At 33.9% G+C, this 15079-nt stretch overlaps 2 protein-coding genes across 3 annotated transcripts; one reads left to right on the top strand and one right to left on the bottom strand.

Moving 5' to 3' along the window:
• Positions 1-4433, top strand: LOC112751066 (uncharacterized). 2 transcript variants are annotated; one of them, XM_025800060.3, is made up of 6 exons: positions 528-1157; positions 1465-1626; positions 1933-2031; positions 2975-3121; positions 3765-3915; positions 4104-4433. In XM_025800060.3, the coding sequence occupies exons 1-6, from the start codon at positions 669-671 to the stop codon at positions 4112-4114; spliced, it is 1059 nt and encodes a 352-aa protein (XP_025655845.1). In that variant the 5' UTR covers positions 528-668; the 3' UTR covers positions 4115-4433. The 2 variants fall into 2 exon arrangements, with proteins under 2 accessions (XP_025655846.1, XP_025655845.1); XM_025800061.3 differs by lacking the exon at positions 3765-3915 and having other exon boundaries at positions 1-1157.
• A 388-nt stretch (positions 4434-4821) lies between these two features.
• Positions 4822-9962, bottom strand: LOC112751064 (uncharacterized). Its single transcript, XM_072217091.1, has 9 exons — positions 9652-9962; positions 9142-9219; positions 8380-8814; positions 8085-8187; positions 6656-6760; positions 6339-6509; positions 5684-5854; positions 5482-5582; positions 4822-5169 (listed from the first exon to the last, which is right to left on the bottom strand). Exons 1-9 carry the CDS (start codon positions 9910-9912, stop codon positions 5122-5124), a joined length of 1473 nt encoding a protein of 490 aa, XP_072073192.1. The 5' UTR covers positions 9913-9962; the 3' UTR covers positions 4822-5121.
• Positions 9963-15079: the final 5117 nt, after the last annotated feature.

The following is a 15079-nucleotide window of genomic DNA, read 5'->3' as shown; positions in this document are numbered from 1 at the left end:
ACTAAGACCAAAACTAAATCAATGGTTTTCTGATTCTGACTTTTAATATAACCTCCTGTATTCAAATACCAATTTAATTTTGATACATTTTTTTGTTAGTGTACAACAATTTTATACCTGCATTTAATTATATAACAATACGTCAGTAACAAAATAATTATACAAAAGAACAGATGTTATAAAATATTTTATACTATTAGTATATTAAAATTAAACTCTTTCAATATATATATAAAAATATTATTTGTATACTAAAATCAACCATTATATATTTGTGTATAAATATATATCTATTATTTAATTTATTTTTAATATATATTTATATTCTAATATATGCAAACTTTGTTATAATAGTATTACATACTTTATTAAACTTCACAAGAATAATAACTTTACAAAAATATTATTTGTATACTAAAATTAGTCACTAAAATCAGCTACCAATGTATTTGTGTATAAATACATGTGTGATTTAATTTACTTTCAATGTGTATTTATATTTTGACATATATTTTATACTAATGGCTGACTTTGATTGTTGATTTTGGTGTACAGTTAATATTACAAGAATAAAATATGGGAGTTGGATCCAATAATAAAATTTTAGAAGGCAAGCAAGTTCTATTCCCTCTCAGTTGCAGAAACATCACATCCTCTCTTTTTCTTTGATGGCTGTTGTAAGAGAACAAGATATGAAATGGAGAAGAGAGAGAAACAAGTTGAGGCAGCAGCAAGTCCCTTCCATGACCCAAACCACAAGCTGCAAATCCACCATATCCTCTCTCATCCTCTCCTCTTTCTCCAATGAAACCGCCACAAACAAGAACAAGAGTACATTCAGGGGACTTGGTTGCACTGCTGCTTCTGCATCATCACAACAAGTCTCAGTTCCTGCTGTGATTCGATCCTCTGCTGATTGGAAGAACACTAGGAAGAAGAACAAGTGCAGAAGGAGGAACACTGAAAAAAGCAGCATAACATGTCACCATAAGCATGCTTCTTCTTCTTCTTCTTCTTTTCAGGATGTATGGTGTGGCCCTGGAATTGGATTCGCATCAGATCATGCTTCTGCTTCTGTGGATTGTGTGGTGGCAAGGAAGAATGCTTCTTCAAGAAGGAACCTTGATGCTGTTGAGAGAGCAACACATAGGGAAGAGGTATTCTTCTTTCTCCATCATCATTCTTCTACTTCAATTCTTACTGTTTTCTTTTTTATTTATTTTATTGATTCATTTATGTTGTTTTCTGTTCAGACACTGCATTTTCATTTTCATATAATTGTTATGAATTGAAGCCTCTTCTCTTCCTCAACTCAATGACAGTTCTTGATTGCTTAATTGATCAAAGACTTGTATAAAGTATACAGTCACTGAATTGAATCTGAATCACTTGCTTTTAGACTTGTTCTGGTTTTATTGCATTGTGTGCATTACATGTTCCAAATCTGCTATTGCTATTTGGCAGCGTCCTCCGCCTTATTTCGGAAGACGCACCATGAACACAGGCTTCTCTTTCATGGATGATGATCAAGGCATTTTCGTGGCACGCCCCGGATCGGAGTCTTTTTCTGCCGGTAGATACTATCGCCACGTTCCGCATCCCTCCTCCTCTGATGGTCTTGCTGAGGTTGGCACATACTCTTTTTTGTGAAAATTGGTTGATCATAAAGCATGTATCATAATTAATCTTAATTGGATTCAGAATTAACATGCCTCATTTTATTCAAGTGAGGCTTCTTTTAACTTAAACACATAAATGATCAAATCATTAAATCCTTTTTGTATTAGAGATAAGAACAAAATCTTGTTCATTTGTTTGTTACCATAACTATTTGGTTCTTTGAAATTGGCATGAAAAATTGAAAAACTCTATTATCATGTCATGACAATGTATGTGCTAAGACCATTTATTTTTCTTATGACACTTCGAAAGATAATGATACTTCAAGGAAGACTATTAATGGGTGGAAGATTAAATTCACATGACCAATTTAGAGACTGGAGACTTGATGTTGATAACATGTCATATGAGGTGGGTTCTTTCTATATTTAAGCTCTCTTTATTATTCTTTAGGTTGTAACAATTCCTTATTTTATATCCCTAACATGAGTTTTTTTTTAAATTACGAGTAAAATGACAATTAGGTTCCTGAAGATTTTGACTTTGGACTAATTAATCCCTGAAGAAAAAAAGTACCAATCTAGTATTCTACGGTAGCAAACAGGGGACACGTGATGTCCTATTAATTTATCGTGTAAAACTTAATAGTGGTGTTTATATGTATCGTTAACAACTCTAATGTGTTTATTTATAAAAGGGAAAAGTCTAGGAGGCCAGCAACTTTGTTAAATTCTGGCCAGCATGTAACCAGCAAAGAAAAGTGAGCCATTGGATGAAATCTCACACCAATCTCACACCATTAAAACCATCATTGATAGCTATTTGATGGTTACAAATCACAAAGTTGCTGGTCCCCTAGCATTCCTCTTATGAAAGATCGTCATGTAGATAACTTTTGGAGCGAAATTTCACCTGTCTGGAAAGGATTCGTAACAAATAGAAAGTAATTGATAACGGTTATATGGAAATTCAAAAAATAATAAATCATCACGGTCCAAAACTACATTGTTTCCATGCTCATGTGGCAGCAACAGAACACGCACCATTGTAGATAATGAAATACATAGACAATTATATTTTGTTTTGTACTATCCATTGATGAAAAGACATATATGTCTACCGTTTGCTATCGTGGAAGACCTAATTGATACTTTTTTTTTTCAAGAACTAATTAGTCCGAGATCAAAATTCTCGAGGATCTAATTGTCATTTTGCTCTTTTATTATACTATCTGGAGTTGCATCTAATGATTGTCTAGATTTCTGGTTTGTCTATCATTGTTTAATTCTTTTATTACATACACTATCTGGAAAAGCATATTATGCTTGATTAAGATTGTTGCTTTGTTTGGCAGCAATTGCTTGAGCTGGGTGAGAGAATTGGCCATGTTAACACTGGACTTAAAGAAGATGAGATGGGACACAACATAAGGAAGATTAAGCATGTAATTTCAAATAATTATTCAAAGCATCAAATAGACAAAAAGTGCAGCATTTGTCAGGTAAGTTTTTTTTGAATTAAAATTTCATAGTTGTTTTAATAATTGTGTTTGGAATGATGGATACGATGACACAGAGCACTGAAATAAAGATACTAAAAATAGAACACTAATGTCTATGTTTTTTCTCTCGTTACGAGCAAAATATATTTTTGTCCTACCCAATTCCATATATATTGTGCCCATAGATACTAACCAAACGCAACTTTTAGTAGCGTTTGGTTGCTGTTCATGTCCACAAGAGACATTGATGCAGTAGCATCCACCATTTTGGTTTGGTGAGTCACAAATTTTCAATGGATACGGAAGGATAGGCACAAATTTTCAATGAACTCGCACCTGCGACGGAATGACTAAGGGGATGAGAGTGGGGATTGAGGTACCCATCCCACGGAATCCACGAAATTTCGCAAAAGAAGATTTACTTAAATGTCCCTTTATATATATATATATATATATAAGTTATATGAGTATTTTTAATTTATTTTATTTTAATTTATATGTTGAAAATTTTATGTATATGTTTGTGTTTGAATTATATTTGATTTGATATATTTAGTTGATTTATATATATTATGGTTGTATTAATTTAAAAAAAAAATAAAATTAATAATATTTAATTATGCGGGTATTTGCTTCCCCACAGAAAGAAATAAACGGAAACATGTGGCAAAAATGGGACGGAAACGGGGACAGAAAACATTTTACTAAACAGAAATGGGGTGGGGGCGGGGGCATAGATGCCCCATGGAGACCCATTGCTTTTCCTAGGCACAGAAAGACCCATGCATTAAGAGGTGGAACACTAATTTTGGGATATAGACACAATATTTTCTGCAACCGTTTTCCAAATATGTCCTCATCCTAAATTCATGATTGGACATTAACAAAACAAAGAGTATATGAATTGAATTTTAGCCTTTTAATACAATCTGCTTGTTAAATTATTTAGTATCATGTTCACGTGTGTTTGTTATATGTTCAGGAGGAGTATGAAGCTGATGATGAAATTGGGAGGCTAACTTGTGAACACAAGTATCACTTTCAGTGTATAAAACAATGGCTTGTCCATAAGAACTTCTGTCCAGTTTGTAAGCAAGAAGTTGTAGTTCGACACTGAGTGGCACAATTCTGAATTTTTTTTTTTCATCTTAATTTCGTGTATAGTTTTTTATATGCATTATAAGCAACTAGAATATTCATTCTTTTGCTTTTCAATCTTCTTTGCATATTTTAAGACTTATGACTTTCTCTCTGTGAGGAGTTGAAAAATATGTCATTTTTCTTATAGTCACATGATTGGATAATACTTTTTTCATATCATGTGAATTTCTACTTTCCTATTAAAATTGATATAGAGACACTACCAAATATTTTTCTTTAAACACTATCCTATATACGCAAACAGTGTTATTAGAATAGGACCGGATCGGCCAGTTCGACCAAAAAACCTGCGAACCGTGGTTTGGCCGATTCCGTTTCTGTATATAGACTGACATACATACTAAAATAGTTATCAGAACTGAACCGACAATTAACCTGGTTAGAGAATTTCACTCTGCATTTATCTTCCAACCAAAAGTACCCTTATAGTTCTGTAATTGCCGGGATCATGAGACTAACAATCATCAATGTGACCATTGAAAATATTCCATAGAACTAATTTAGACTTATTCTCTCTTTTTTGGTATTAATATAATAAATAAATATAAATTTTCTTTTTATATCATGAATATGTCTTATATATCATAAAGACCATAAAAGCAAAGATAATATATATATATATACAATAATCCCAGAATTCTGTCCAAACTTTTGCAGACATCTATAACTTGACGTGTACCTATCCTTTGACTACACATAGTAACTTATGCAGCAGCACAAGTCATGCATATGCATTGGCAGGACCTTGAAAAGGGTGTTCTCTATAGCTTCATCTACTCAGTATTCTTGATGTACAAAAGAATGAGGTATAGGTATTACCATTTGGAAAGAGCAATGTACTAAGGCATGTCATGTTGAATGAGAAATTCAGTTATACATGGATATACCTGCAATTGGAAGGTAGGCAATGATAAAGTTAGGTAAAACCCTATATTGAATAAAATCTCAAATTGTTATTCTATGTATAAGGTTTTGCTAATACATATCACAAAGACACTTATTTGTGCAAAATGTCTATCTCAACAAATTTTCTGAATCATTTGTCCATCCAAAATGAGGACCGGGGAACATATTTTTTCTGTCTCTATTATCTCATTGTTTCTGTATTGTGTGTCCTAAAACAGTTACAAAACGCGGCAATTAAAATACACAACACACACACATATATATAAGCAGAAAAATATTTGAAACTACCGTACCAAATGGCTACCGACTAAGTCGTAGTGGCCATAGTGTGGTCCTCCAGGCTCCCCAAAGACTTTGTATGTAACCAAATCCTTTGGAAAGAGCTTCGCGGTTTCTGCATCACATTGTATGATTATACTTATGAATATACTATAAATGAAATTTGTTTTGGCTTCAGAGTGAAGCTTTAATGGATTGGATAGTTCAATCTAATACCATATACAGCCTCAGGAGGGCAAATTAGGTCTTGGTCACCAGCAACTGCTAAAACAGGAACCTTGCTTTTGCCGAGGTGGTCCTTGTAATAGAAAGTTCCATTGCGGTCACGTAAACCACCTTTCTGGAAGGCAGTGGTTAATTGCAAGAGAAGCTTAGAAGGCACGGTACCTGTCAAACATTTTTAGGTTGTCAATTTTGAAACCATACAATGTTGAGAAGAGTAAAGTTTTGCAAGAGCATGAATTGATAATAGTATTTAAGGAGTTGACAAACACCGAACCGAAGCATGCAAGGCATAACATTTATATAATCTAAGCTAAGAAACTGGTGCTTTACTGCTTTTCAATGTATGGACCAGATGACAAGAACTTATGAGACTGCAATATATGGTAAGTTAAGATTGAACAAATGGAACAAATCAATAAAACGCGTCTAGATTCCAAGAAAAATTTGGGTATGGATCAAGTCTGTTATTCATGTTAGATAAAATATGCAATAATTGACTTCTCGATCCAAGTCCTGGATGCCATACTATGCAGAGTTGCATATGAAATTCTTTCGTAAAACTATGCATATATATTATGTTGAAAGACATGTAACAAAAAGTTGAAAAACAATGTTAGAGGGGGAAAAAAATGAAACTGGAACTTACAGAAGTTGTTTAAAACAAGCCTGTCAAACAGCTTTTGATTCATCATGTCCTGAGCTGAAATCTGAGACTTTAGCCAAGATAGCATATATGGAGGAAAGTTTGCAAATGGATAAGCAGTAGCCATCAATGGTCCAACTGGGATAACAGGAACATTTAAAGCCTGAGCAGGCTCTGCCTGTGAACAACAAAACAGTCTCTTCAGTTTTCGATTCGTAGACATCACACTTAACTTGAAAAGAAGAAAATAGTAAAAATAAAATAAAAGACAAAAAAAAAACTAAATATGTGTTGTCAACACAACCAGTCTAATTGATCACTTGCCAGCGGTAAAAGAAACTTGAGAGATGATCTTGAAGGTGTATAGTCGAGCGATGATGCCAAAGTAACAGCCGATGCCAACCTAGGATCCTGTCCATCAAAACCTGACATACAATTTATGTAGCAAATAAGAAGAAATGTTGTTTAACACAATAAACAGACTAGTGCCCAGCAAATTCCTCAGAGGATAAAAGAGGAGGATAAACATATTTTTTACATCATCAACTCTCCTCTACATAGTTGTTTACAGCAAAAATAAATAAATAAAAGATTAGAGATTCATGAAATTAATGAGCTACACATCTGCCTCTGTTTATGAAAGGGATGAGCATAAAAATAGATGCTCAAGTTCAATTTCGTTATTAAAGGAAAAGAATCACTCTCTTTAAATACAACATCAAGCATTTCATAATACTCAACTTAGGACTTTTGGCACTCCATAATACCCAAGTCCCTAACAGTACACCAGCCCTAGAGAGTCAATGTTCACAGCGGCTTTACTCTGTAGACATTGACCCAGCAGTAGCCACTCAGCTAGGGGCTATCAATTTTCGGTATTTATCTTAATTCAACCTATAGGTAGCTCTTTCCATGCCGCCAACAACCTATTCTTTGATACCAATTGTAAGACTAGGCAGTAGCAACAGAGTAAGAAAAAGAGGTGTGAGAATAGAATTATAGAAGACAGAGTAGAAGAGAGAGTGGATAACAATCAGAGGAGCAGGAAGATATTAAGGTGATACCCTCCTGGTCTCTGATGAATTAATTGATAAACAAAATGCTGAAAGGTACAGAACAAGGTAGCATTAGAGATGCTACCACTCTCCTAAGGTTCTGCCCAGCACAAATCTTTTCTGTTTTCCTATTGATTCCCTTCATCCCTCTTAAATAAAATCTCAAATCTCAATCCTCTCTCCTAAAACAGAATTTATCCCTCTCTCACCCTCCCCACTAACTTTTATAGCTGTCCTATTTGTTATATCAGCTAGTCCCACTCTATTTTCATTTTCAATCCTCTTTTCTTCATTCTTCTGCTTCTGCTATAAATAAAAGGCAATGGAGCTATTTTCTACTCTCTCTCTAATTAACCTAACTGCCTCTTTTCCCTCACTCTTCTTGTTTTCTCCACTTGAGTACTTAACACAATCATGAACAGTTTCCTGAAGTTATTACATGGTTACAGAACACTTGGGTTGATACTGATGCACCCAATCATAAAATGGCATTTTCATATTAAAATGTGGATCCTACCACATTCTATTCTGAAATGTTATTTTATAGTTTAGGTGCTCCATTAACACACAAGAATAAATAAGTCTGCCCCAAAATGCAATTGAATACAAGTTTTGATCAATCTGTCAATGAAGTAATGAATTCAAAGTTACTGAAGTAGCAAAAGAAATATGACAACAAACAAGTGGGACTTACCGCTACGTGATAGCATTGCATACAACAAAATGCCCCCCATTGAGTGACCGATTGCCAGTAATTTTCCATCTCTTGGTTGGCATTGAGCCTTTATGTACTCCATCTAATAAATTAAGAAAGTATGAAACCGATGATTGAGAAAATATATTAAATAAGATAGTCTAAAGTTGTTATACACAACACAACTAATGGAACAAATATTAAGATTTCACCAAAGAACTGGAAAGGAGATAAGAGATAATGTTAAGCTATCGCCAAATTAGAAATAATGTATTACAAAGGAACGTCACCTCACCGCAGCAGGTACATCCTCTTCTAGATAATGGTCGAAGTCCCATTCGTGCTTGGCAACGAGTTCAAGTTGTTTCTGAAATTCTTCTAGATTGGCAGTAAAACGCTCTGGATAGTTTAAAAGTTGTTGGCCTTCAAGAATATCTTGAACTCTGTCAAATATTCTTGTAAAAATATCCATCAAGTTAGTTGTTTGCCGTAATTCTTCAAATTTAGCTACAACCTCTGGCGCTCCCCTTTCCAATTGAGTACCTTCTGTATCAAGAGAGGCACCAAGGTTACTAAATCCCAATGTTCTTGAAGAAGAAGCACTGTTTTTACCGCCACTAATTGCAGGATCTTCTTCCAAGTTATCTCCATGTGTGCTCAACCCAGCACCTCTAACCTCAAGAGTCCATGTATCGAATCCTTGTGCCGACATGTATCGTGCAAATGAAGACTAAACACAACACAAAATGCTCTTAGCAGACATTCTTTATATAGTGAACCAAAATTACCTAAGAAAGATATGTCATTAACAAAATTATCCATGGAAAAATAGAAATCCATGAGTAATTTTGTCGGCGACATGATATTTCGTGGCTAATTTTCATAGTACACACTTCTTTCCAGGAAAACACTGATCCAATAGTAAACTATTGTCATAAGTAACAAAATTTATGACTTCCCTTCCAAGGAACAACTTGCACTAAAAATCTTATGAACTGAAACCATGAAAGTAATGTTATCAATTATAAATGCTTTTGAATGGAAAATACAAACTCACATCAGGAGAGAGATCATAGCCAATAGCATTGGTTGCAACCCCTGACAACAACAGAAGCGGGTGATTCCTCATCGGTGCCTGCCAAAAAAAAAAAAAGCAACAAGTTTAAGTGTTAACAGCTCATACCTTTATCTAAACACATGCAAAACAGGTTAGGTGTAACTAACTGAAAATTTAACTTTGTTTCTTGCAACTTCTGCTAAAACTATAACTCTGATTTGAACTAAAATTCAAGTAGGCAGAACGTGATCTAATCAAATTAAAATTTATCTCGCATAATGCAAACTAAAATTTAAACATTCTATAACAAAACTAGAACTTGGAGAAACTAATGTTCAAACTTACTAAAAATGGAGTTTTTTTTTAAGTAATTTTTTTTTTTTTTGCGTTTTCGATACAAACGAAGGAATTCAAAGAAACCCAGATGGCGAATCATTGAACTGGAAAAAGGGTATCAGTAAAATACTTGGAAGTTGGAGACTTGACGAAGAGAATGAAAGAAAGAAGCACCTTTGGTGAAGGAAGGTAGCGCCACAGAGCGAGATTCCAACCGGAGTTGGAAACAGGGACGCGGTGGAGCTCGTCGGCGGTGCATATCGACCTTCGCTTCTCGCATTTGCTCTCCAAATGCACGCCGTGGAACGCTGCCGGACACGGCAGAGATACTCTTCGGCGGTAGAAATGCGGAAGAAAGACTCGGATCCCGTCATTAGGGTCGGGTCGACCCGTGTCGAGGTAACGAAATCCGGCGCCAACGTGGTTAAGAATCATGTTAGTTTAGTAATATGGAAGAGTTTATGGAATGTTGATATAAATAAGCGTGCATGATATGAGACAATTTAGTACTAATGCTAATGTGTAATTGTCTACAAAGGTAAAAAATGAACTTTTTTTTTTATAATAATTATAATATAATATATATTTTAAACCATAAACTATGAATATTTTTTTTTTAGAAAAAGTGATACTTAAAATTAAGAATAACCTACTAAACTGGTAAGTGAAAGTTTACGTGGCTCATAAAAATAATTCCAAAAATGTTAACAACAAATAAATCTTTAACAAAATTTAAAAAAGTAAAAAAAAATATTAAATATATATTTAAAAAAAGTATTCTATTGTACCTTAGCTTTCATTTGATTCAAATAATTAACTATTTTTTGAAAATTATTTAGAAAAATAATCGCATAGTTATAAAAGAAAATATCGAAGGCTCTTTTGAGACTATTTTGAGAGAATATCAAAGATAAAATATTCAAACTTTTTAAGTTTAAATCAAAAGCCTTGTGAACAAGCATATTCTAAAAACTAAAAACATAAGGCATTTATTAAAATGTTTACGAGAGAAACTTTTATAAAAGAAGTTAAATAATTAAAATTTGTAATATATTTTAGAATGCATTTAAAAAAAATAAAAACTTATATTAATAATAAAGTGTCCTTGGAGGAAAATAAATATTTTCTAAACAAAAAAATTAACAATCTAACGTGTTAATAATTAAGTGTTTGGCTGCCATACACGGGTACACCGTACACCTAAGTACCTAACCAAATAAATGGTGTGCACCATCCCATTTGTTGCTGTTTCACCATTTTTGGCTTTCATTTCTTTTTTTTTTTTTTCTATTTTTTTTTTTTAACAAAAATATTATGTATATATTAAAAATTAATAACTAAATTAGTTATTATTATTTGTATATAATATATACTATTTAATTTATTTTTAATATATTTTATATTTTAATATATATTTTATACTAATAATTTATTTAATAAATAATTTTTTATATATATGCAACATGTAATTCTGTTTTTAAACATTAGTTCTCTTCTACTCTCCTAATGTTAAAATTGGTGAGTTTAAAAAAAATGGAAGGGAAGAACCTCACGAAACTTGATACAGAGAAGAGTATGTGCAACTGTCACAATTTCATCACTCTTGCACTTTCACATTCTGATTGCAAAAATTGCCTCCAATATTACATTTTCAGTTATATATAATAGCTTCTAAACTAAGTTGCACAATTAATTATCTAATTGGTATTCTAACAAATTAATTTGCTGATCACTTACTAATAGAATTTGTCCACATCAGCACTTCCTAACTAATTACTAATTTACTATTATACATAACTAATTAGTTCAGGTAACACCCCCTCTCAAACCAAAATCGGTGACATTCACCATTCTGAGTTTGTTGCAACATTTTCTGAAACATGGTGGGAGCCAATGCCTTAGTTAGCACATCAGCTGTTTGATTAGTTGTGGTGATTGGTATCAACTTGATTACTTGTTTTTGCCATTTATCCCTCACTACATGACAATTCATATCTATGTGCTTAGTTCTCTCATGAAACATCGGATTGGCCACAATGTGCAGTGCTGATTGGCTATCATAGTACACTGCAATCGGTTTGTCCAGCTTCACTTGCAAATCTTCTAGAATGTAAGTAATCCACTGAGCTTCCCTAGTAGCCATGGCAAAGACCCTGTATTCTGCTTCCCTAGTAGACATGGCAAAGACCCTGTATTCTGCTTCACACGATGACACTGCTACTGTATTTTGCTTCTTACTTTTCCATGATACAATAGATGTTCCTATGAAGAAACAATAGCTCGATATAGATCTTCTAGTGTCTAAGCATGTACCCCAATCGCTGTCTGAAAAATCAGTAGGCTCTAAATCTGTTTGAGATGAGAACATTAATCCCAATGCTGGCTCATTCTTGAGATATCTGAGTACCCTTATGGCTGCTTCAAAGTGCTTGTCAGTAGCACAGTCTAAAAATGGGCTTAGTCTTCCAACTGCATACCCTATATCTGGTCTTATATTGGTTAGATATAACATTCTTCTAACTAGTCTTCCATATTCTGCTACTAAGCTTAGAGGAGTTCCAGTACTCTTTGTTAGTTTGATGGTATAATCCATTGTAGTTGAACTTCCTTGCCTTCCATTAACCTGTAGTCTTTGAGGAGGTCGATGCAATACTTCCTTTGACAAATCGCAATCCCCCTCTTGCTTCGAACTACCTCTAACCCCAAAAAAAATTGTAACTCCCCAATGTCCTTGATTTTGAAAGGGTCATGCAGGTGCTGTTTGATGAAGGTAATTTTATTCAAATCATCTCCAGCCAATATTAAATCTACATAGACTAAAATAACGGTAAATCTGCCATTAGATGACTTGGTGAAAAGACTATAATCATGTCTTGATTGAGAATATCCAGCACTGAGCAGAGTGGTGCACAACTTGGTGTTCCATTATTTGCTGGCTTATTTTAAGCCATAAAAAGAACAATCTAATTTGCAAACTAATTCTGGTGAGGGCAGAGCGAGTCCTTGTGGTGGGCGTATATATACTTCTTCAGCTAAGTCACCATGCAAAAAAGCTGTGATGACGTCCAATTGATGGACGAACCAGCCCCTCACTGCAGCAATAGACATGAGAATTCGAAAGGTGTTCATCTTAACCACAGGACTATATGTCTCGAAATAATCTACCCTAGTAGTTTGGTTAAATTCCTGAACAACCAGCCTGGCCTTGTGATGATCAACCGAACCATCAGGCTTTAGTTTTAGCCTAAAGACCCATTTGCATCCCACAGCTTTCTTCCCATTAGGAAGTTTGGTAAGAATCTAAGTTCTATTTTCTCTTAGAGCAGTCAATTCAGAATTAATAGCCTTCTGCCAACTAAGATCACAAATAGGCTCAGTATAGCATTTTGGCTTTTTGTGTTTAGGTTGAGAAGTATGTGTGGTAGATAAAATGGTAGAAGCATCAATGGAAAGAAGGGGAAAATGTGATATTGACTCAAAAAACATAATTGTGGACTGATAAAAAAATTTGTTGTTTACTCATGTAGCATGTTTTCAAAATTTTCAAAGAAAAACTTATGAGAATCATGTGAGTTAAGACCTGAATTTGAGGAACAATTGTTGTATGAATCCACTGACACAGTAGGCATACAATAATAATCCGCTAAATTTTCAAGACGCTTTCTATCTCTTGTAAATTTCTTAATAACCTGAGGTGTCTCAGATGCAGCACTAATGAATGGTGAATTATTCGACCTTACGGATGCAGGTAAGCATTCAGATATGTCAAGCTCATGATGATGCATTGGAACTAATTGATTAGGTGATAGTGATGTATGAGGATTAATGCTACTATAAGATTCAGGGAATGGATCATCAAATGCAAAATTATGTAATGTGGATGGTGCAGAATTTGTAACAGTGTCATTTGTTTTTGAACTTTCTAATGAAAATGGAAATATATTTTCATAAAAGAATACATCCCTTGAGATTAATATATTTCTACTTGTTATATCATATAAAACATATCCCTTAACACCATCTTTAACACCCAAATGTACACATTTGACTGTCCTTTGTTTTAATTTCGATCTATGTGCTAATTTTGTTGAAGCAAATCCTAGACATCCAAACACCTTAAGGTAAGATATGCCAGGTGATTTTCCTTTTAAAATCTCATAGGGAGAATGATTTTTCAATAAGACACTGAGAATTCTATTGATGACATGAACCGAATGCCTTATTGCAAAATTCCAAAGTTTCTTTGGCATGTTAGAATGAAACATCATGGCTCTAGCAACTTCTAAAATATGTTGATGTTTCTTTTCTACAATGCCATTTTATTGGGAAGTTTCTACACAAGTGGTTTGGTGTATGATGCCTTTGGATGCATAGAATTTATTCAATTTAAATTTATGTCCATTGTCAGTTCGGATTTTTTTAATTGTCACTCCAAATTGAGTTTCAATCATTTTGACAAAATTCTTGACTAATTCACTAGCTTCACTTTTCAATTTCATAAAGTATAACCAAGTGAATCGACTTTTGTCATCTATAATAGTAAAAAAATATCTAAAACCCGAAATAGAAATGGTATTGATAGGACCCCAAATGTCGATGTGTACAATATCAAAGATATTCATGCTCTTAGAGATTCTTGACATAAACGGCAACCGCTTTTGCTTTGCATAATGGCAAGAATCACAAGGCTTATTACATATTGAAAAATTTAAGTTTTTGTATTCTCTTTTCATAACACCAATCCTATCATTTGGTAGATGTGCTAATCTAAGATGTCACAGTGCAGAATGCTCTATTTGTGTGTGCTGTGTAGATAGTGTAGATGCTAAAAATGTGGATGTAGCTTGTGATGTAGTTTGAACAGGTGTTAGGTCTTCAAAAACATAGAGTCATCTCCTTTGTTCAGCTACACCAATTATTCTCTTGGTAGTCTTGTCCTGGATTTCACACTCATTTTCATAAAAAATTAGTTTCCATTTTAAACCTGCTGTTAGTTTTGATACTGATATCAAATTGAATTTAAAGCTTGGAATATAAAAGACATTTAACAAATAAAATTGATCAGAGAACACAACTGTACCTGTAGTATTGACCAGTGTGTTTGTGCCATCAGGCATGCTGACTAACACAGGTTAAATTGGATGTAATTTTTTAAATGAATTTTTAATATATGAAACATGATTGGTTGCTCCTAAATCGATGACCCAGGATTTGGGACTGAAAACTGAAATTGACATTATGTAAGAGATATCTTGGTTTGATGGTAGAGTTGTGGTAACAATTTGGTTTATGCTATGCGTTGGGTGTGCATCTTGTTAGTTCAGGAGAGCTAGCAATGCCTCTCTTTGCTCTAAGGTGAAATATGGCTCAGAGTTACCAAATTCTTCCCTTTGAGATTGGTTACTTACTTCATCATTGTTCTTTTCAGCAACCATATTGTTGATCATGGCTCTATTGTTCTTGAAATGAGGGGAAAAGTCATGCTTTTTGTAGCATGTGTCTGCCAAGTGGCCATTCTTGCCACAGTATGTACATTGTTTGGATCCTCGTCTAGCTTTTGCATTCTTTCATAGCCTCCTCTTCCCCCTCTGCCTCTTCCTCT

Source organism: Arachis hypogaea, chromosome 15 (assembly GCF_003086295.3).
Source record: "Arachis hypogaea cultivar Tifrunner chromosome 15, arahy.Tifrunner.gnm2.J5K5, whole genome shotgun sequence".
NCBI lineage: Eukaryota > Viridiplantae > Streptophyta > Magnoliopsida > Fabales > Fabaceae > Arachis > Arachis hypogaea.
This window is presented reverse-complemented; position numbering and strand designations above follow the sequence as displayed.